The sequence below is a fragment of the Diaporthe amygdali genome, assembly GCF_026229845.1.
Source record: "Diaporthe amygdali strain CAA958 chromosome Unknown NODE_2_length_3802984_cov_64_841326, whole genome shotgun sequence".
NCBI lineage: Eukaryota > Fungi > Ascomycota > Sordariomycetes > Diaporthales > Diaporthaceae > Diaporthe > Diaporthe amygdali.
In genome coordinates, this window is record NW_026517022.1 from 1,647,630 (window position 1) to 1,670,150 (window position 22,521).

Consider the following 22,521-nt stretch of genomic DNA (forward strand, 5'->3'; position numbering starts at 1 on the left):
GGGGAGCTGTGGGTATCATGATGCGCACCCTCTCTGCTGGCATCCTTCCACTTGCCTGTGAAATCCGATAACGCCTGCTCTGCCGCCTTCCCAGGAAAAGAGAAAAAAAATAGACGAGGGGAGAAATGCGTCCCCAAGCATATTCATTCTTGATGCCAGTAATTATCATCTATACCGTGGCTGAATGCCCTGGTAAAAGGCTAAGCACAATCCTAGGCCTGAGGAGACTCAGCGTTGTGACGATGTGTAAGAGTCTCATGGATTCTGAAAGCAAATCAACCCCCAAATTCATAGTATCCACAACCTTGTATGCCAAATATTGAAACACCATCCCACAAATCCAATTCTTGAACATGTTTGTGCGCTAATTGCCGTATTCAGTCCTGGACGTTGCCGGGAAAAGAAAGGGATGGCCACACGGCCAACACTCAATAGCGCTGTTACCAAAGATTTGCTGTGGGTCTGGAGGGCAGCCGTGCTTCTCATCAGTTGAGTTCAGTGAACTCGTTGTCGCTGTGCTCGGAAAGTTCAGAGGAATCCTCGTCAGCTTCTGTCTTTGACATCATTTCCTGGTGCATGACTGGATTCAACATGGCCTCTGCGACGTCAACCTCTGCTAGTCCATGCACTGCTTCATCCTTTATTCCCTCCGCAGGAACGTTCTTCTTAGTTGCCTTTGTGCCGCTGCGAGTTGAACGAGTTGGACGCTGTGAATGCCTCAGCTCCGTAACGGCCTTATTTTGCTTGCGAACTCGCTTGGGTGGCTCCTCGAAGTCGCTGTCCTCCTCCTTCGGTTGTCTACCACGCTTCTTGGGAAGAGTCGCCTTCAACACCTCTACTTCTTCCTCTGGTTCATCGTCCACTTCTTTTGCTGACTTCTCGGTCTTTAGCTTCGGCAGTGGCTTCTCTTTTCCTGTCCTCTGAAGAACATCCTCAAGAGGACAGACAGTATTCTCCCAGTCAGCCCACCCTTCGTTGCTGTTCGTCTTGCATTTCAAACAGAATTGACCATGTCGAATGAACTGTTGGTGTAAGTCGTACTTGAGGTTGTCGGGAACCGTGGCATCTAAGTGCGCAAAGGCCTCATCCTCGCCACCTTTCTTCAAGCCCCTCGGAACCCAGCCCAGCCACTTCGCCATCCGGAAGCAGTGTGTGTCGATTGCAAAGACAGGCTTCTGCATGCAGAATAGAAGGATGCATGCCGCCACCTTGACTCCAACACCTCGGAATGCCATCAGCTCGTTCATTGCATCCTTCTCTGGCAGAGCACGCAGGTATTCCAGATGAAGGATGCCTTTGTCAAACATCCAGATCTCCTGTTGCTTCTGCTGTTCAGAGAGCATGTCTGCCGCAACAACTGTGGCTGGGTTCTCCGCTGTCTCCTCCCGGAATGACTTCGCACGTTCAGCATTAATATTGTAGATCTGATCTACTGTGGCTTTGATATTGATGCCCTTCTCAATGTGGTTGCCACCTTTCTCGATTGCCTGTTGTACTGCCTTGAGAGGGAGAGAACGGATACGGCTGTAGTCTAAGCAATCCTTCAGTCCTGGGAATTCCTCTGAGTCCAATTGCAGGTTGTCAGTGACAGTTCCGATAACCTGGTGAAGGCCCTGGACTGCCTTGTCCGCGTTGTCGAATTGGGTGTTTGTGCTAAGGACTGTGCGTAGAAGCGCATCACAGACCTGCCTGACCTGTCCACATCCTGCAACCTTCAGGCTTGGAGGCGGAATCTCTGCGGGCTGTGGACAGGGTCCATGCTCCTTGACAAGAAGCGAGTGAACCTTTGCGCAGTCCTCCGCGGATGGGCCCTGGAATTTTGGGAATGGAGTTGTCTTGTAAGGAACAAGTACTTTCTTCTCATATGGAGTCCGATCCTTGACCGAAGTTTTCATCCGTATGCGCTCCACCTCTTCACCATCATAAATCCTTGTGGCAATGTAGTAACTGTCTTTTGTCTCTTCCGTATCAGAGGGTTTTGACAGGTCTTCGTTAGGCACCTCACTGGCTATCGTGATACCCTCCTTTTCTATTGCATGTGCGGTCTCATGGTCGGTACTGGTCTTGGCTTTGTCGGGCTGAGTCAGGGCTTTGGTGGTTTGGAAGTTCAATTGCTTCTGTGCTGGCTCTTCGTGGGTGTTCTCGACATTCTGAAGTTGCGCTGGCGCTTGTTCTGGAAGCGCAAGACCATGAGGAAGTGTCCATCCTCCTGACTTGGGTACTCGAGATGCTTTGGTGGCACGCGCTCCCCGTTTGGTCTTTCTTTTAGCTGGCATCTTGCAATGAGGATGGGTTTCTTTCCCTTGGTCAGTAAATTTTCAAAAGACGTCAACATTCTCATACAAAGAGTGAAAGTGAACGATGTCGTTTTAACACAGCAGAGAGCTTCAAGTAGGAAAAGGTTCTAGTGGAAACCTTTGATGCGATCCAAATAAACGGCATGGACAGGGGTGAAGTTGAAAAAAGGACGTGAATAGGGATGTTCAGTGACTCCGGTGCTCAAATCAGCCCAGGCTTCAAGCGCGACTCAAACCAGAGAGGAACGAGCTGGTAGCTCCAAGGTGGCTGTAAGAAATGGAACAGCACCGATGGCAGAGAGTTGAACGGAGCCGTTTCGGGTGTACTTACTGCTGGGTTGGTTTGTGACGGACAAGAGTTGGTGCGCAGTTCAGGAGTCTCAGACAGCTTGTGAAGTAGAAGACGAAGGTTGCCACAAGAAAATGAGAGTGTGAAAGATGAGTTTGGAAATTGCCTACGAAAGCTGAGGTAGTGAACAGGAAGGAGGTGATGGGGGCTCCTGCCTCTGGTCTGCACCAGCTAGGGTGGGCACGGGCCACAATGGCCATGAGAGAGAACAAACTTCTTCAATGGAAGATCTTAGGCCTTCAGGCTATGGGAGGTGTGGATGAAATACTTTCCTAGGAGAGAATTAAAGGTCTTGATTTTTGAATTAATATGGCACCACTGCTGCAAAATGAGTCCTCCATGCGAAATATTGTCAAGGGGCAGAGTGTTCCAAAGCAGAGGCATCAAATCTCCAGCAATGAATTGTTCATCCAGATGTTGAAAATCATTTGTACAAAGAGCTAATGCAATGCACAAGGGTTCCAGTTATGATCAAGAAGAAATGAGAACGAATTGAGGGCTATTCAGCAGTACTTAGTTTTGGCTATCGTTGTATGTTCTTCCTCAAGTGCTCTGACCCTCAGTCAGGGCGAACCATACGGAGACGACCAAAACCGCATCGACCCTTCTACCGGCCACTTGACCAAGCAAGGAGGGACCTAAAGAAGGTCGTGTCAACTCTATCTTTGAGGCTCGGTTTCATATAGCGTAGGCCACATCTCCTCGCAAAGTATGGACCATAAGCGAAGCCATGCCACTATTTCAACATGGCATTGTGTGCAGTCTACGTTGATCTTGCGAGCAAGTTAGCTTGCGGTTCCAGTGTGAAGTAAAATGATGAAATATCGGAACGGGTGGCTTCTCAATCAGACAGGTACCTGTTCTTCCGCACATTTTGGCTAGGAAGTCGTCCATTATATAAAGGTTGATCATCATGTAGAGGAAGGGAGGTGTTTGGAGGGTAGAGGAATGACTGGAGGGTAAGCAGCTGACTTACTGGAATTAGCGATGGCCTTTGAAGACTGGATTGGCAGTCAGAGACAGAGTCTCAGGTGCACATTTCTCGGTCCATATGTGACACCGATGCGTGCAGTATTGATTGTGCAAGTTGTGGTGAGAGGACGACCTACAGAAAATTTAGAAGCAGCTGTGGTTTTATGAGGTTGCAAAGAAGTGGGCCGGCCCAGCCTGCAGCCAATCACCGTCACGGCTGTGGCGTGGGGGCAGCTTCGGCACGCCCCAGACGATTGTATAGCACTGCATCGACAAGCTGTCAGACGACGATATGACTGTGGTAGAAGACCAGTTTTGGAAAGTCTCCTCTTGGTCTGTAATGTTTATCCTATCCGGTTTAGTGTGATGAATTCATCTATCTGCTTTGGAGGTATAGGCTGTATTAAGTAGATCCATGGCAATCTCTTGCAGAGTATAGGAATAATAAATCTGCTCAAGGAAACGAGTAGTTCAACCGTGCCTGGCAGTACTTGATGGGAAAGGCGGCTTCTGCATAAAATCTGTCAGTACCATATTCGTTGTAGGTCGAGTATTGTGACTTCAAATGCCATACTAGACAACGTTGAAGTCGTGTTCTGCACCCTTTTGACCATTGACAGTCGCCCACCCTTTCACCATCTTTCATCAGCCACAATTACTCGCGGCCATGACCAACTACATGAGCACACAAAGTGAGAGCATTCACAATCATCCCACCACAATATTCCCTTTGGACACCAGCTACACCCGGCTCCCTGGCCGCAAGACCAAAGCTCACCACTCCCGAGACAGTCCGAGAGCTAACGCCGTGTTTTGTTGCATTCATCCGAGGTTGAAGCAAACCGGTGAGTCAGCTGCTCTTTTGAGCCTTTCCGTCGCCCACTTGCAAAGTGGGAGGCTGAGGTGTAAGCTTTCTATCCAGGTACCTGCTCGCTGTCTGTGGTACCGAGGTACATCTGTCCCATTTGAAGCTTAAGTCTGGGTAAGCTCCACCCAGAAAGTGGGCCCCACTCTAACATAGTACAGCCGGCAGCCCAGTGAAGCGCGTGCAGGGAGTCCAGGTGGGATTTCCGACAATTGCTAAATTGGTGACGCGCGAGTAGGCTTTCCTAGGTACGCGACTCCCTCTAACGGCACCTAACTTTTAACCCATTCAGTCCTCGACACCAACGCCCTCGAGTCGAAGCTTCACTTCACCACTGCCTCGAAACTTTTTTGCCTGCCCTTTCAAGACCTCTCTCTTTCCACAACGAAGCACTACCAGCCTGCTAGTAGTTGGGGAAGTTGAGGTTGGCAGTTTCCTGTGTTCTACGCCTGCTCACTTGTTCCACCCACGCAGAGCGATTACTTGCATGCCAGGGCGCTGGATGCTGACATCTTCCACTCGAAGATTCTCGCAGGATTACTTTCCCTTTGTGGCCGGCTTACTCTGAGCACACTTCCGCCGCTCTCAATCGCGGTATCAGGCCAACAGTTGCGACTGAATCCTGTCCCGTTCTTGGCAGACACTCACTTCGCCCAGAAGTCCAGACGTCCTCCCACAACAGCTGGCCCATTCTTTCCTCGACCATCCTCGAGCCCGCTGCCTCATACGATTCCCTTTCTTTAACGCGATGACTACCACAAGCTCGAAACATGGACGACACCAATAGGCTATACGAGGGGGTGACAGAATCCTACCAAGAGTGGATCAACCTACCTGAAGAATATCATCTGCTTTGCCCTAAGACAGAGAGTGACGATTCCGAAGACGAGTACAGCGCTGGTACAACTGAGGTCACCGCAGAGGAGACAGAGCGAAGAACCCAGGAGGCCAGACGTCGCGTCGAGCTCACCTATGACCTCAGTCTCTTGTTGGGAATCACGGAGGAGCAGTCCAGCGGCTGGAAAGAGCAATGGGTCGAGCGGACTGAATCTTTCCTGACAAAATGCGATGCCTGTGTGTTGCGCTGGCATATGCACCGAAAGAAATTCTTCGAGAAATTGCAAGGGTAAGTGGCTTTTGACGGAGGCGAGGAATAATCACTGACCACAGCCAACAGCTCTTTTGACGAAGATGTTGCCACCATCATGGAGAACAAATTGAACGAGTTCGACAAGTCTCGGATAGACCGAGGGCTCCAAAAGGCGGCCGCTATCCTCGAGGCGAACGGACCGATGACTTCGGCCAAACTCGCTCACCAGGACATGAATGCCATTGTGGCTCTGTTCGAGGCCTTGTGTTGCATGGCCTATGTTGGAGAGCCCCAGACTCGGCAACGCTACTTCAATAAGGTGTTTCAGGACGTTCAAACTCGTAAACCACTGAAATTGGGAGAACAGGTTGTGCCGACCATGGCCTTTTTCCTTTTCGAGGAGGATCCGTATCGCAACCGGTTTGCCAAGTCGGCCTGGGAGGTCCTCAATCCTGAGTGTCTTACAGAAGAGGAATTCGACTTTGCAGTTAGTGAGTCACTCACAAACGCTATCCGAGAAGTAGGTGCGGTAGACCCAGAATCGGGAACCTTGCGCGTCTCCCAGAATAAGGTCAAGGTCTTTTGGGAAGGGTTTCTCCTGCTTTTGAACTCTATGAGCGAAGAGATCGTGGTGCATTGCCTTCGGGGCATGGAGGCAGACGTTTATCAGCTTGCCATTCACCATCTTCAGTTCTGCCACTCAGATCAAATCTTGCTGCTTGTCCTGCAGGCGATCGCTGCACTTCTACAAAAGTCACCCAAAGCGTTTTGGGGTGCGTTAGAGCTTCCACGAGCCCAGCTTGCCCAATTTGTCTTCATGAACCCAGCTTTCAAGCAGTTGCTCTCACGGTCTTTGGAGTATGATAGACTTGTTGCAGACGGGCACACTCGTGTCCCCTTTCTCGCCATATGGGTCAGGACTGTTATTGGATCGCTCCAGCAGCACGAGTTGCCAGACGTTTGCAAGTCTCTCACAGACCATCTTTTCTCTGCTCACCCCGATTTAGATGCTTCAAGAGAGGCACAGGTGACTCGAACCATCGCTGGCTTGTACGCCTTGAAAACATCGCTCGACAGCTTCAATGGTGGCACCTTCCAAATTCGCATGGGCACATCCATTATATACATTAATTCCCTCATCAACCTCGTCGTTCAATATGCGTCCAGCGTCATCAATCCTGCCGCAGAACTGCGACCGGAAGACCGATTCAACGTAGGGTTATCGCAAACAGCCGTCGACGTCATCAAGACATCTCTTGTCCTCGACTCGAAGACGACTCGTACGGAGTGGATGACACTGATGCGCGGAAATGTCAAGATACCCAGAACCAATCCCAGGCATTCCGCTCAGCTCTGGGACAGATTCCTCGAGATCTTCTGGCCTGGTCGGCCCGGCACCGTCGACATCGCAAAGTCCATGCTGTATGCAATGCACCCGCTCAACGGCATAGGAAAGCTTTTGCCCCCAAAGAAAGAGGTTTTGAAGGATCCCGAAAAGAAGCTGTTCAACCAGGACCTGGACCAGACGGCGGAAGCCGTTGGTCGCATGATGGAGCGCCTCAGCGGCTTTGCATTTGCAGATCTTGAGGCTCTTTGCAGTGATCAACAAAGTGGTATGATGTATGCCATTGTTGCATCTCTTGTGCATACTGAGGATCCTATTCGCGAGGCTGGTATATCTCTGATCAAGACGATCACGAGCGAAACAACGAGATCGGATGCCGTAGCACAGATGGCCCAGGACTATTTCCAGCCATTTCTGTCGACCTTCTCCGACGTCGTCCGGGGCGTCACATACGACAAGGATTCGATGAAACCATTTCCGCCGATGCCCCATGTTTTGACTTGCAGCCGGGACCTAGTCGGTGCCCTTTGCGATACTTCTGGATTGCTTAGGTCGAGAACACTATCGGGCATCGAGTACACTGCTGTCATGTCATGGTGGACGACCCAGTGGGAAGGAATGCAGCATGCTTTCCTTCAACTCCGAGTGTGGAACGAGCAAATAGACAAGGCAATCCTTGAAGTTTTTTGTCGTCAGACTATGGAGCTCGCCCAGGCGCTTCTCGACCAGGACGGCGTCGTCGCGTCTGCGCTCAGTGCTCAAAACATGGGAAATGAGGCAATGAAGGTCGTCCTAGAGCAGCCACGTTTGAACACCGGTGGGATAACGAACATGATTAAGCTGCGTGATATTTACTTGTTAGACACGACTGTGCGGACACTGCTCAAGCTTCTTAGTCGTCTGGCTCAGTATGGGCTTGACGTAGATACCAAAAGTAAGATGCTTATTCGGCAAGCGTGTCTACCAAGGGAAGACGGCAAATACGCAATCAACAGCAATTTGACTGGAACGCAGAAAGCTGAGCTTCTGAAGGCAATTGGGGAAGACGAACAAATTCCGACCGTGTCGAAGGTCGTCGAGAAGCCAAAGAAACAGATCAGTCTCGATGCATGGTCAAAATCTGGTGCCACCACTCCGCTGTCTCGATCTGGCAGCACCACACCTGTCTCCACGAGCCGAGACATCAAGCCATCCTCCAGCAAACTCGAAAAATTGCGCTTGAGCGAAAAGACGAAGCCAAAGCTACTAAGACCCGAGCCAACCAAAGTCAGTCAATCTAAGTTCCTCGAGGATCGAAGGCGGGCACAGGCCGAAAAGGCTGAGCGGAAAGCCGCCGCCATTGCCGAAGCCAAGGCTCTGCGTGTGGTGCCTGGAGAAGGATCTGGCTTGAGAGGCGTCTCAGGGGTCATAGGCAAAGATCATGGCCCGCAGCCGAAGAGCGATATGATGGTAGACAGCTCAGAAGAAGATGACGAGTCCTCGGATGATGATGACCTGGTCACCAGCAAAGATGGTAACAAGCTGGATCATGACGCAAAACAGCGTGCACTTCAGCTGGCGGCCAAGAGGATGGGCCCATTGAAGAAGGAGAAGGTGAAGCGAAGTGCCAAAGATATGCGGGCACGGATCATACCACCCATGGACGTTCTGCACCAGTCCATCCTCGAGTGGGACATCTTCCACGAAGGCAATGACCCACCGAATGGAGATGTGTGCCTCGAGGTTGCAAACACATACATGACTCATCATGACTACAAATCGACCTTCTTTCCTCTCCTGCGGAATGAAGCATGGCGCTCTTTTGTGACGGCAAAGGATGAAACGACGTCGAAGCCGTTTGGCATCAAGGTGATGAACCGCATGACGGTCGATAAGTTCATGGAGGTCACGACTTCAATGCCCAAAGCACAGAACAAGGAACGGGGGTTAAGTGAAGGAGACATCGTGATAATATCACAGTCAGAGGACCCGCTCAACCAGAAAGATGCCGCTCATTGTTTGGCTCGCATATGGAAGATGACATACAAAAAAGACAACCTCGAAGTGGCCTACCGCCTCAGCAGGAACAACAAGATGCCAGAATTGCAGCCAGGGGCACAGTTCACTGCCGTCAAGATCACCAACATGACGACAGTCGAGCGCGAATACGCGGCATTGGAGAGTTTGCAATACTACGACCTTTTGGACGAAGTCTTAGAGGCAAAGCCTTCCCCAGTTCTCAATTACGGAGATGAAGCTATTGATTCGGTGATGAAAAACTACTTCTTGAACCGCGCCCAGGCAAAGGCTATCATGAACGCCAAAGACAACGACGGCTTCACTCTCGTTCAAGGTCCTCCTGGAACGGGTAAAACGAAGACTATTGTCGCCATGGTTGGTGCATTGCTCACCGGACACATGAGCACCAGGCATGCTGCTGCTGTCCCTGTTACTCGACCGCACGAGCTAGGAAACCAGGCAAACCAGCCTCCTCCGATGAAGAAGCTATTGGTGTGTGCTCCTAGCAACGCGGCTGTTGACGAATTGGTTCTACGATTGAAACAAGGCGTAAAGACGATGAACGGCGCCCACCACAACATCAGTGTCCTTCGACTCGGCAGGTCCGATGCGATCAACACACTCGTCAAGGATGTGACCCTCGATGAGCTCGTCAAATCCAAGATGGAATCGGAGCTCAACAAGAACGGTCCAGTTGGCAGCGAACGCGATAAAATGCACCAGGAGGCTGGGGAGATCAAAATGCAGCTTAACGATCTACGGCCCAGGCTCGAGGCTGCCAGGGCCAGCAGTGATAGGGACGCTCAGAGCACCTTGGAGCGTCAATTTGATGTCTTGAAACGTCGCCAGGCCCAGATTGGCGCCAAGATTGACGCCGACAAGGACAGTGGCAACACGTACGTCCGAGAAAGCGAGGTCAGGCGCAGAGTAGTCCAGCAGCAGATTTTGGATTCGGCGCAGGTGCTGTGTGCAACGCTCAGCGGCAGTGGTCATGAGATGTTCAAGAACTTGAATGTGGAATTCGAGACAGTCATCATCGACGAGGCCGCACAGTGTGTGGAACTCAGTGCTCTCATCCCGCTGAAGTATGGATGCACCAAGTGTATCCTCGTCGGAGATCCTAAGCAATTGCCGCCCACCGTCCTTTCCCAATCTGCAGCTCGGTTTGGTTACGATCAGAGTTTGTTCGTGCGCATGCAAAGAAACCACCCTAAAGACTGCCATCTACTCGATACCCAGTACCGAATGCACCCGGAGATCAGCGCGTATCCCAGTGCCCAATTCTATGAGGGCAAACTCTACGATGGAATTGACATGGGGTCTCTCCGCAAGCAGAAGTGGCATGAGAGCAAATTGCTGGGCCCTTATCGCTTCTTTGACGTTGAAGGTGTTCAAGAGCGCGGCCGCAAAGGCCAATCTTTGGTCAACACGAATGAGCTCGAGGTTGCCATGCAGCTGTATACTCGCTTTAAGGTTGACTATGCCGATTGTGATGTCAAGGGAAAAGTTGGCATAATTACTCCTTACAAGGCACAACTCTTCGCACTTCGGGATCGTTTCGCCAATCGCTTCGGTGAGGGGATCTTCGACGAGGTCGAATTCAACACAACCGACGCGTTCCAAGGTCGAGAGTGCGAGATCATCATCTTCTCCTGTGTCCGAGCTAGCCCGACGGGAGGTATTGGTTTCATGACTGACATCAGGCGTATGAACGTCGGCCTGACACGTGCAAAGTCATCGCTTTGGATTCTTGGTGACTCAAGAGCATTGAAGCAGGGCGAGTTCTGGGCTAAGCTTATCAACGATGCCAAAGAAAGGGATCGCTACACTCGGGGCGATGTGCTGTCATTGCTAAGGAAGAAGAGCGAGAGGGTACCGCGAGTCGAGAATGGCTTGGGGGACCGCAAATCATCCGACACAGAGATGAAGGATGCGCCTGCAATTGCGATCAAAGCAGAGATGAAAGACGCGCCTGCAATCGCGATCAAATCAGAGATGCCATCAAGAGGCCTAGCACCGCCACCTCAGTCCATCGGCGGATTCAATGCGAAGGGGGAGAACATTCCACAGCCAGTGAGAGGTCAAGGCCCTCCTCAGATCGGAGATTCAAAGAAGAGGCCGCTTGAAGGAGATGACAACCAGTCTCCGGCACCGAAGCGCCCAGTAGGTTACGCCCATTCTAACCCAGCATTATCGACTGATTTGCTCTCTGTTGCAACCAAGAGGTCCGTTGAGGACACAGGACAGCAACATAGCTTCTCTGACGAGGATGACTGGGATGATGGTTCCAACTAGTCACTTGATACTAATTCACAACTTTCTCAACAAAGCAGAATCACTCTTCAGCGAGTAACCGTCCAATCCCAACTGGTCCCAAAGCAGCAATAGTACCGCCCGCACCAACCAGGCCTAAGCCGCCGCCGAAACCTGTGGACCCGTCGGCCATGGAGGTGTTGGGGCTTGCGCCTCCTTCAAGACCCCCGCCACCTCCGGCAAACCCGGCGCAATCATCGAGGCCGCCGGCACCGACGGCGGGACCGTCGAACGCACCACCTCGAGTAAGTGATTATGCATGCCAAACTGTTGTCAGGGCCAAGCTAACTGCTCCAAGGGCCCAAGGCCACCAAAGAAGAAGAAGGACCCTTTTATTCAGCGGAAGCCGAAGAGGCCTTGAAGTTTGTCTTACGTCACATTTTCCCTCAGTCATATACATTTTCACACGTTTGCACTACATAGGCGTCTGGCACAGAAGATGGGTTGAAAACATGACTTGACTGCTTTTGATGGTGGGCTCACGGGGCCAGCTAAAGGGTGGAGCATCGTCTAATGGCGTTGGTATCATGGTTTGATAGCTTTGTTATTCTGAGGAAGCGGCGGCTGCGGGATTGTTTCCGACACAGATCTGGGGACCTTGTCGGTTGGATCTAAATAGGGACATGAGCACGTGGAGACCCGAGGGCATGGGGACTTCGGGACTGGGTAAGACGGTAACACTGTAGAGATCAGACAGCAGAGCTCGGGGCGGGAGCCCATACACACACGAAAAAGAAGAGGAGGCATGTGTCCGGGAATATTGGTGAACAGCCCCTGCGTTGCGTTGCATGGGCTCCACAATCATATTTTGTGGTGCTATTGGAGCTGGTGGTGCTGGTATTGGTGGTGGTGAGGGTGGGCGAGGTGTGGTGAGGTTCGTCGTTTGTGACACGTCGTTCGTCTTGTATAAAAAGACGAAACATTGCGTCCTCCCCCCATGTCCTTTCGAAACGGGCAGCGGGCGGGCAAGGATGCGTTGCTGGTTGGCAGGCGGGATGCAACCTGCCCATCCAGATGTCAGGTGCCAGAATCCTCCCAGGGCCCCAGTCAACGGGAGCAGTGCTGGGTCGGCTGTCTGGGTGTCACCGATTGCCAGTTACATTGGAGAATCGTCACCGAAGCATTCAAATGTCAAATGTCAGGACGTCAAGGTGTCACTGTCACAGTCACTGATGCCCGGTGCTCCGACCCTCGAGAACTCCACCCGACGGCCTGGCTCATCATCTGTCATATCATCAATGATCAGCAGCCACACAGCTTCTGAAGCAGAGCCTGCAGCTGTGTCATGACTGAGTTTGGCGATTCGTCAGAGGGCAGGGATCGGACACCCAGACCACCTCGGTGTGGCCCAACGGAGGGGCGGAATGCTGTGCAATGCGGATGCCTTGTCGCTTGTTCGTCCGAGCGGCGGTGACGATGCGCTCAAGAACCTTGGAAGAGCGCAGCGGACAGGACTTGGGGGTGGGCACACCAGGACAGCAATGTAATAATTGTGCGACTACGGTATCGACCCATCCAATCGCCGACGTGTCCCGGCACACCCGGCTGGGACTCCTGCTCAGGGTCGCCGGCATGATGGAGGCAAAAAGACGTGAACCCGGAACCCGGAAATCTTGGGAACGAGGCTTCTTCTCTCTTCGACATGACGCTTCCACGCTTGGACGGCTTCGACCCCCGGATGGCGCGCAGCTGAAGAGTGTGTGAGCGTCCCTGTCTCCCCACTCTCCGATGCTACGGCGCCGCCCATGCTGCTTAGACCCAACGGGCATTGCCCCTGAAACATGCTGCAGGGGTGTTTCGATGTCGGCTCCGGTTCGACCTCGTGTGTGCTGTGCACCGCGGCACCACCTCTTTTCCTGCCTGCCCTTCTCCTCCTCCACACTCTCAAACGTCAAACCCTCAAGTCCAGACCGGGACCAGACACTAGCTAGCACGGTTTGCAGCTAGCCACCAATGGGGTCAGCCTTTTCCTGTTCCTGTTCCTGGGCTTGCTTTCTTCAATCCCGTCCGTCTGGAATGCCCTCGGAACTGGGGAGAGAGAAACACTGCATGTGCAGGAGCATATGGGCAGAGTCTATTGATTCATCAAGGTGGGGACCTGGTGCGACTCGCCGATGTCATGGATGCCATGTCTTGGAAAGCAGCCCGTGGAGGACCTTGCGATTTGCGTTTCGCCATCGCCAACGTAGCACACAGACAAGACCCCATGGACCCTTGGCCATTCACTGGTTTGTTTCCTCCCACTGATTGTTTTAGCTTGGTCCGTTGACACCTTCATACTTTCATGCTAAAGTAGATCTCGCTGCCGTCATCTGTGAATCCTGCGCATGGTCAAGGTCTCTTGCTCCCTCGCCGCCTCGACCTGTTTTGTTCCCGCCCTCACGCACTTGCTGCGAGGTTGTCTTGCGCTTAACTTAATCGCTATCAGGCACTTCCAATCCCCCAAAAGCCTCCTCTCTCCCTTTGCCGTTGCCTTCGTGGACCGAGGTCGTATTCTCCCTTTCTTTCCTAATCGCACTCCAGAGCCGAACGGCAAAACCTAGTCTATCAGCGAGATGACTCGAGCTGTCCGCGTCCGCGCCTCCTCTTGATTCTGCCACTCAGCCGACCTTGTTTTCTTTCCTTTCTTCTGCTGCCTCTGACCCGGCGTAGACCGCCAGCTTCTCCGCCAGCCTACCTTTACGCAGTATCTCAATTCAGACCGTTTGTGTTCCAGATCTACCAACTTAGCGGCAAGGAAAAGTTTGTCGATCCGGCAGCCACGTGCGTGGGGCTTTCGTGAGGATCGAGACCAGACAACACGGGACGAAACTCTAAACTCGTGCCATCTTTTGATACCCCGAGTTTCGTTTCACAGGTAGCACCGGAACTTGCGTCTCTCTCCCTCCTGTGTCTGGAGTTATGCATCCGTCCTGACCGTCTCGACACCATGTACATATACGAGCTGGACGCACATGGCCACACCGCTCCTGCCGAGGATAGGCGCATATCCCTCAGCTCGCTGGACTCGGATGAGAACTCCTTCGCCACGGCAGCAGAGTCCCGAACCAACAGCGGCCTGGGCGTCGCCAACAGCGGCATCACCCGTCCCATGACCACCTCGCAGCTCACTCCCGCCACGGCGCTGAGCTCGAACTGGCCTGGTGGCATCCTCCGCCGTATCGACATCCGTGTCGAGTCCAAAGAGCTCCCTGAGCCCCGGGGTGACGCGGTTGCCCGCCCCCAATCACGCCCGTTCCCCCGTGGGATCCCAGGAGAACGCAGGCGGACCTCCGAGGGTGAGGATGAGGCGTGGGGCGAGATGGCCGCGTTTTTGCGGAATGTGACGCCACCACCGACAAATTTCATGTCAGTACCGTCAGAGCCCTATTCGCCTACCACGGTCTCATCTAGGTCAAGTATCAGACGGAGGAATATCAAGAAGAAGAAAGGGACCCTGAGGCGCTGCCTGTCGTTCTTAAGGGGTGCTTCCAGACAGAAGAAGGTTTTGAGGAAGCCATCGGTCAAGCCATCGGTCAGGCCAGCCTCACCACCTATCACCCGTTCTCCAGCTCGCAAGTACAAGAAGCGGCCTCCGCGTATCAAGCTCCCGGATTCAGCCATCTCGGGCAGAACCGTCGATGGACATCGACATATAGCCATTTCTATACCTATCGAGCATGCTCACCTGGGTCCAGAGCCGCGGCTCAGGTTCCCCAGGGCAGAGAGGAGGACGAAGTCCATGCCTGTGGTCGAGTTGAACCCGGCTTTCTACAGCGATGTCAATATCAGACCAATGACCGCTTTTGTCAACGAGCCACACATAGGCACGCAATTGGGCCCAGTGGCTGAAGAGCGAGAATCGCTTTCGTCGAGGTCGTGGGAGAGGTCGAGCCAAGGAGGCCTCGATGAAGCGCGCAAGGTCCGACTGGCATCGAGACACACATTTGGCACAGTTCAGGAAGAGCTTAGCAGACCAAACACGAGCTCGATGTCACCACCGAAGACGCCGCGGCGCATCAGCGACGAGTCCTGGTCACCACGCACCAGCGACGAGACGCGTGAATCAATGCACAGGCAGGCGCTCGCAGCATTACAGAGGCCGAAAACCGCCCCAAGGCCCATCAGCGGCCAGTCCGGCTACAGTTTCCGCTCATTCGCCTCGGCTTCCCCGGCCTCCAAGGTATCGTACCCGATGCGAAAGTCTAGCCTCCACCCTCAAGGCCCTGAAAACAGGCGATCAAGAGCACGGAGCGATTCTGACCAGCGTGCTCAGCATGAGCACAGCCGTGACTCTTCGAGAGACCAGTACACGCTTCAGGAGTCCATTTTCTCGGAGCCATCGTTCTTGGAGAGTTACGGCACGGTAGCGAGCGGCTCGGAGGTCGAGCTGGGCGTCATCAAGGAGGCGAGGAGAGCGAAAAGATTCTCTGGCTCAGCAGAAATCGTCGACACACCACCGAGGACGAGCCTTGAGGCGGGAGAGGCAAGTGGCAGGGAAAATGCAAGGGCAGCTGCCGCCAAGGAGAAGAAGCGCAGCAGCGGTCAGGAAAGCAAACGTTCGAGCGGGCATAGTAAGAGGAGTAGCAAGAGGAGCAGCAAGGGGAGTAGCAAGAGGAGTAGTCTTCCAATAGAGGAGGAGGATGAGTATGAGGCCTTTGCAAAGGCCAGAAACTCAACAGCTACACTGCTGTTCAATCCTGAAGTCAAGAAAGTCGACGAAAGCATCACGACACAGCCGCGCCCGCGAATAAAGTCTGTGGAGATCGTCGTGGAGACCCCGACCGACGCCACATTTCCGCGCGAAGAGGTTAAGAGCAAAGATAAGGAAAGTTCGGCAGCTCGAGAGCAATCCAGTGAAGGTCTGGAACAGGAGAGCACAGGCAAGGGCAAAGAGAAAGAGCAGGTGCTTCAGGAAAGCCCAATGCCGGAGTTTCCCGCGGAGAAAGACCCTAAGGGCAAAGGAAAAGAGAAGGCGGTCAGTCCTGCGCTGGAGGCCGCCAAGGAGGATGACCCGAAGTCCGACGCAAAGACACAGAAAGAGGAGACGGCTCAGAGCCCATTACCGAGCCCCAAGCAGCGAAAAGAGCGGAAGAAGTCAACGATTCTGACCAGGTCACAGAGGATTGCTGAACTGAAGAGGGCACTGGATATGCCTGGCTCGGAGCCAAAAGATTTGGTATGGCGCAGGCTCAGTGTCTCGTCTGATGGGAGCTCCAATTCGACGGAGAAGGAGGTCAAGTCCGATCCGAAGGATATATATGTTCACGTTCCTGTTGTGCCAGAGAACAACCCGTACAGTTTGAAGACGACAACCGGCCGCTTTGGTCTCAGCGCTGTCATGACAGTTGCGGATGTCAAACCGTCCAGTCCTCTGATGGCATCTCCTGTGCTGGGAATCGAGAAGAAGAACTCGCTACCACTCTCAATCTCGTCCCCAGGAACCGTGGCCACTGTCGTCATGACCTCGCCTGTACCGCCGTTCCATGGCCTCGGCAGTGTGACGCCGCCAGATTCACCTCCGCGATCGCGCTCATCCTCGTCACCAATCTCATCCCTAGAGACTCAAACGCAGGCCACCGCACTCAAACACCCACCTCTTAAGCGTCTCGGCTCTCTGCGCCGGCGCCCGTCGATTCCCGGTCGACAGTCGCCTGCTCTTTCTGGAAGAGTATCGCCGAGCATGCAAGAAAGTACACCTAGACCGAAGACGGCCGGCAAGGGCCGCCTGGCCTCCAGGAAAGACTTCGACGGAGGTCGACTGAGCCCCGCATCTCCTGAGCAGGGCGAGGCCAGCACATCCGTTCTGAAGATGTCTCGGTCCGAGATCTTCGATCGGTACGAAGCACTTCGCGAGAAGCAGACTCGGGATATGGAGAAGCGTCTGGAGAGGCTGGAGAGAAATGGTGAATACTGGCTGACATCAATGTTACCCCTGTTGAAGGACATGAGCCAGACGCTTGGACACCTGGCTATGAACAAGGGTAAAGAGGATGACCGACAGGCCGAGGGCCCAAGTGTCAAGACCGCGAGAAGGCCGGAGACGAGCTACCACACTGACGGCAGGCAGAGCCGATTTGGCGGCAGATATGACGATGAGGAAGCTGGACCGAGCACACGCAGGAGATATATTCCCGGGGACGATTCTTTCGAAAGCGACGAGGAAATCATGCGCCATCCTTTCGTGCCCACCGACCGTTCAAGGGCCAACACCGGCGTTTCCGAGCGATCCCGCCGTCTCTACCTCCTCGACGACCACCCCGACCTAGGGCACCGCGTCGACGACTACGAGCGTGCCGCCGACGGGCGACGCACTCGCAGTCACAGCCGCCACCGGCGGTCACAGACGGCAGACGTTCAAAAGCCACCGCAGGCGAGGACACTGTCGGGGACCACAACGATGATCGACAGTAGCGGGGCCCGCACGAGTTCCATGGGCACGGTCTCCAGGGCACCTGCCGCCAGCAACGACCATCCGCCTGTCCCGCAGCGCCTGCAGGGTGAGGTCGACGTGGAATTGGAGCGCATCAAGCGCATGGAGCGGCTCAACGAGCGCATCGACTCGCACATCCACGGGCTCTCGCTCGAGCTGGGCCGGCGGCGCCGCGGGGTGTCTCCGCCATCTTCGTCACGGTTCAGCGGCGCACTGGCCAGACACGAGAGCCGCAGCGAGGTCAGCCTGGCCACGTATGCCGCACCGGACGAGAGCGGCGGGAGGGCGTATTACAGCGGGATGCACACCGTCGAGCCGATCATGCGGGAGCTGCAGTTCGCCGGCAGCCGGCTGAGCCTCGAGAGCTCTGGTTCTGTCGGGTTTGATGGGGACAGTGAGGTTCGGCGTCTTAGGGAGGGTCCGCGGGCTGTTATTGGGTTTGGGGCCTTTGGTGGGTATGGGCTTTGATTGATGAATACCATGATGCTGGCGCACAGCAGTGGCGCGAATAGCTGGCTGGTGATGCTGTCGCTATCGAAGGATAGTAGTAGGCGGTAATATCTAATGTATCTTAGTACGACTTGTTATCGTAGCTACGTTTTTGGGTGGGCTGGACGTTGTCGTCTGCTTGTGGTCGAAGGTGACAAGTCATGACTTGATATCTCGAGTCCAATGGACTCTTCAATGCCAGTGTCAGCCGTGGAGCTCATCGAGCAATATTTTCCCAAAATGTGCATATGTTCAAGTGTCGCTCTCCGTATTCCCTATGAGAGAGGGTTTAGAAGATTGTTTACTTTACTCCTTAGGGACCGAGAGTCGATGATTTCATGCCACCCAGACATTGGGTGAAACTGGCCAGGTTCACTTCCGCTACGGCCAATGAGTGCAGCATCACCAAACACACATTGTTACGGCCACCAGTTCTGAGAATCAACAAAACTTGAACTCCTGTACAGGCAAAAACATAAAAGCATGATGTTTCTAGCAGTCAGGTCCCAACGTACTAAAGTATTCGTTAGCCTGCGGGGGGCCAGCCAAAGTCTACAAAAGAGATTTCTCCCTGACGTTATCTGCATCATGCTGATGGCTCCTCTCTTGGGTTTGAGGCAGAGTAGAATTGTGGTATCATTGTCCATGGTAATTACTCTTCCACGTTCCTAATTGTCTCCCAATCGCCGTAATTATCTCATCCACAAACCTGATCATTCTCTCGTGTCGCGCACATCCTTTGGCGAAGCGTACTCAAAACTGAGCATGTTAGAGCCGCCTGCATGCTCCTGGCTTTCTTCCCCTAAACTGCAGGATATAGGGGACGTCATGCTCCTTGGGCGAGTTCCAGAAATCAATCTCCGCCTCCCAGCCGACCGGAGGCGAGTCACGCTCCTCCTCCTGCTGCGGCAGACAGGCCCACCACTTCTCGAAAAACGCCCACGTGAAGCCATCCGACGAGGTGAAGCCAGTCGACCACGTGAAAGCAGGCGCGGGACATATATGGGGATTGAGACTGGGGAAGGGTGGTCTCGCAGAGAATTCTGAGAGATCCAACTTCCAAGAGGGCTGCAGATACGTCTTGGTGATGGTGTCGAGCCCGTGTGCGGCAGGCCGGTAGGGGAAGACGAGCACGCTGCGGTCCCTGGTCATGACGGTGTCCCCATACCGCTCGCTCATGAAGACCGTCGGGCCTGCGAACAGCCACTTATTCCCCACGATTCCCGGGGATTTCCACATAGTGCCCCGGAGGCCGTACCGGTACCAAGCTCCAGGAGGCATGCGACCTAGGCGGGCCCAGTCGAGATCCAAGGGCTTGATTCTTAAACCTAGTTTCAGTGGGATGTAGTTCTTGAAGACCAAGGCTCTCGAGGTGCGGTCGACGGACAGCGCGACTTTGATGACGTTGGGGGTTCGTGGCACGGCGCGGATGCTGAACACGACTCCACGGTATGGATGGGCCACCTTTTGCAATTCGATGGCGCGCCGCTGTGTTGGAAATGTATGTTCCCAGATCATGAACTTCAGCTCAGTGGGAAGCTTTCGGTAGGGGTGGAAAGTCTTTAAGGCTTCGTACCGCTCAGTCGGTCGGTTGTAATCAAATGGTCGCGTGGTGTTGGGGCTACGTTGGGCAACTTGTTAGTCTCGCTATATGATCTGCCTTATGATTTATGTTCTTTTGTGTATGGTGACGAGTGGGTTCATTCAGGTGACTTACAAATATCCATCAACGTGGCGGTGGTCCTTCTTGACTATGTGCTGGCTCTGCTGTACACCTGCTGGTAACAATGGGGTGGCCGCAGGCAATTTTGAGAGGAAGTGACCCATGGCGTTGATATGATGAGCTCTGATGGCATGAAGCCTTAAATATTAAACAAACATGGGTATTGTTCGCATGAGTGAAGAAACATATGCGTCGTCTGGTGCAACGAGAACTGAGAGACATTGCTTGGTCTTATAGATACATCTGAAACGCCCAAGGCGGACTTCCATTCGATCAAACAGCGGTGTTCTTTGATACAGCGATGCCTGACTCGACAGCCTGTTCACAAAGAACAGTCTGTAAAAATGGATTCAGGACGAAGTTGTCGCCTTGCATGGCTCGGGATCACTTTCGGCTTCAGTTGTTAAAATGTAGCAGGATATTCAGATCCAAAAAGAGCAAAAAGGTATTCCTTGGTTCAACAAAGCCCTTGCCCGAGAATTGTATCGCCGTAATGAATAAGGGGGCACCACTGCAAGTCCACTCTCCAAAGTCTATAGGGAGGACTGGCAGTGCCAACCTCAATGGATCAGGATGCCCCTCGAATTTATGGCAATGCGTTAGAGCCCTACCATCAGATCACACGCACACTATTGATACAACATTGCCACATTTGTAAGACTACGAGAGGAAAACGACAAATCATTGCGGAGCTCCGCGTAGCTTCTTTAATCCCTTATATAGTATTATCAAGCAGGGAATGATCCCACAGAAGGTTATTCCATAGGAAATATCCCATCAGAGATTATCCAAAAAGAAAACATTCTAAAACAGATTATCTGAAAACGGGGTTCCCTCCCTATGGGAGGTTATCCTATCAACGATTCTCATCTAGCTGACTATCTGACAAGGGGTTATCTCATAAGAAATGATCATTTTTTCTTTTATAGCTTCCCGTTTTGATTTCGTTTGTTCATCACATAGGTACTGTAGCCGCGAAGGGGACATTCGAGCTTGAGCTCATCAGCCGCCATGGGAGGAACCTGTGGATCTTTGCCCTGTTGACTCATTTTCTTCCGTGGAGGCAAGCAAACAGTAATTTGATGGCCACTCATGGTCGTAATTTTTCGACGACTAGATAATGAGAAAAAAGCCATGTTCGTTGACTTCAGACACTCGATCTTCATGGCTCCCAGGAGGCTTGCACTTGCCAGGTTGTAGAAGATAACGGGAGTGACTTAGACCATTGGAATTATTGAAGATAAAGGGGCGCTAAGCACAATGGCTGAGTCGATGACTTCAGTCATCAGGAGATGGGTGGAAGATTCGCAGTTGATCCAGCTGTATGATTTGGAAATGTCTTGTTCGGTAGGCGAAACCAGCTATACTATTTAGATACGGTGTTACTGAAGCCTTCACCAAAATTAAGGTTCAGGGGATCATCCGAAATACCACATCAGCGCGACCCCTGAATCCCTGACGGCGATCTAAGACATCTTCGGCAATGACGTCGATCACTGGAGCACATATCCCTGAGCTCGACACAGCTCATAGCCTTGTTAGTCTAGGTTGGCACGATGATGCGTAGATAGATCCAATCGGCCCACAGCATCTCATAACCTTGATTCAACTAGCATTGGCTTGTGAGCTTGAGATAGCTCCCTGCGTTGTTAGTCCTGACAGCCCTAGCGCAAGACGAGCATGACTTTAACGGCCAACCTCATCGACGACTGGGAGCTCTCACACCGGATCTCATGAGAAACCTCACGTCAAAAGAATTACCATGTCGCGCCCCTGGATCTTCGTCTGCCCGTCCAGCCGCGGGCTCGGCCATGTCCTAACCAGGCACCTGCTGCGAAACACCACAGTCCCCATCCTAGCCACGGCGCGGAGCGACCCATCAGACGTGAAGGACCGCCTGCTCGAGGACATCAAACACGACAAGGAAGCAGCCAGGCGGCTGAACATAGTGCAGCTGGACGTGACGGATGAGTCCACGATCGAGGCGGCCTCGCACGAGGCGGAGCGGCTATTCCCCCGCGACTCGCACCACCTGCACCTGGGCTTCGCGATCCCGGGCATCCTGCACCCTGAGAAGTCGCCGCGGCAGGTGGACGCCGACAAGGCGCTGGCCACGTACCGCGTGAACACGCTCGGCCCGCTGCTGCTGATGAAGTGGTTCGAGGACTTCCTCCCGCGGAAGCGCACACAGCTCGCGCTGGATGAACACAACGGCCATCAGTCGGCGTCCGTCCGGCTGCCTGACCATGCCGTCTGGCTGACAATGTCCGCGCGCGTGGGGAGCATCTCGGATAACAAGAAGGGCGGATGGTACAGCTACCGGAGCAGCAAGGCTGCGGTCAATAGCCTCACTAAGAGCTTTGACCTGCAGCTGGCTGCGAGGAGTGGGGAGAAGGCTCTGGCCATGGCATACCACCCCGGCACGGTGAGGACGGACCTCAGCCGTGACTTCTGGGATTCGGTGCCCAAAGGAAAGTTGTTTGAGCCTGAGTTCGCCGCGGAGAAGATGGTCGAGGTTGCTACAAGCAAGGTGGGACCTGAGGGTAGAGGGAGGTGTTGGGATTGGAAGGGAGAGGAGATATTGCCATAGGCCAGACTGCTTAGAAGCTATGTTCATCGGCTAGATGCCGCATTTGTAGTATGTGTCAAATGTCGGACAAAAAGGCGG

General features: G+C 53.4%; 5 protein-coding genes across 5 annotated transcripts; 3 read left to right on the forward strand and 2 right to left on the reverse strand.

The window, feature by feature from the left end:
- Positions 1-485: 485 nt before the first annotated feature.
- Positions 486-2,276, reverse strand: J7T55_011848 (uncharacterized protein; the record flags this gene model as incomplete). The annotated part of the gene is made up of 1 exon (XM_053136675.1): positions 486-2,276. One exon carries the CDS (start codon positions 2,274-2,276, stop codon positions 486-488), a length of 1,791 nt encoding a protein of 596 aa, XP_052999653.1.
- Positions 2,277-5,253: 2,977 nt separating this feature from the next.
- On the forward strand, positions 5,254-11,590 carry J7T55_011849 (tRNA-splicing endonuclease; the record flags this gene model as incomplete). The annotated part of the gene is made up of 5 exons (XM_053136676.1): positions 5,254-5,609; positions 5,661-7,826; positions 7,887-11,079; positions 11,250-11,474; positions 11,528-11,590. 5 exons carry the CDS (start codon positions 5,254-5,256, stop codon positions 11,588-11,590), a joined length of 6,003 nt encoding a protein of 2,000 aa, XP_052999654.1.
- Positions 11,591-14,158: 2,568 nt separating this feature from the next.
- J7T55_011850 (uncharacterized protein) lies at positions 14,159-18,109 on the forward strand (the record flags this gene model as incomplete). The annotated part of the gene is made up of 1 exon (XM_053136677.1): positions 14,159-18,109. The coding sequence occupies one exon, from the start codon at positions 14,159-14,161 to the stop codon at positions 18,107-18,109; it is 3,951 nt and encodes a 1,316-aa protein (XP_052999655.1).
- A 789-nt stretch (positions 18,110-18,898) lies between these two features.
- J7T55_011851 (uncharacterized protein) lies at positions 18,899-19,957 on the reverse strand (the record flags this gene model as incomplete). The annotated part of the gene is made up of 2 exons (XM_053136678.1): positions 18,899-19,751; positions 19,848-19,957. 2 exons carry the CDS (start codon positions 19,955-19,957, stop codon positions 18,899-18,901), a joined length of 963 nt encoding a protein of 320 aa, XP_052999656.1.
- A 1,658-nt stretch (positions 19,958-21,615) lies between these two features.
- On the forward strand, positions 21,616-22,443 carry J7T55_011852 (oxidoreductase; the record flags this gene model as incomplete). Its single annotated transcript, XM_053136679.1, has 1 exon — positions 21,616-22,443. The coding sequence occupies one exon, from the start codon at positions 21,616-21,618 to the stop codon at positions 22,441-22,443; it is 828 nt and encodes a 275-aa protein (XP_052999657.1).
- Between the last annotated feature and the right edge of the window lie 78 nt (positions 22,444-22,521).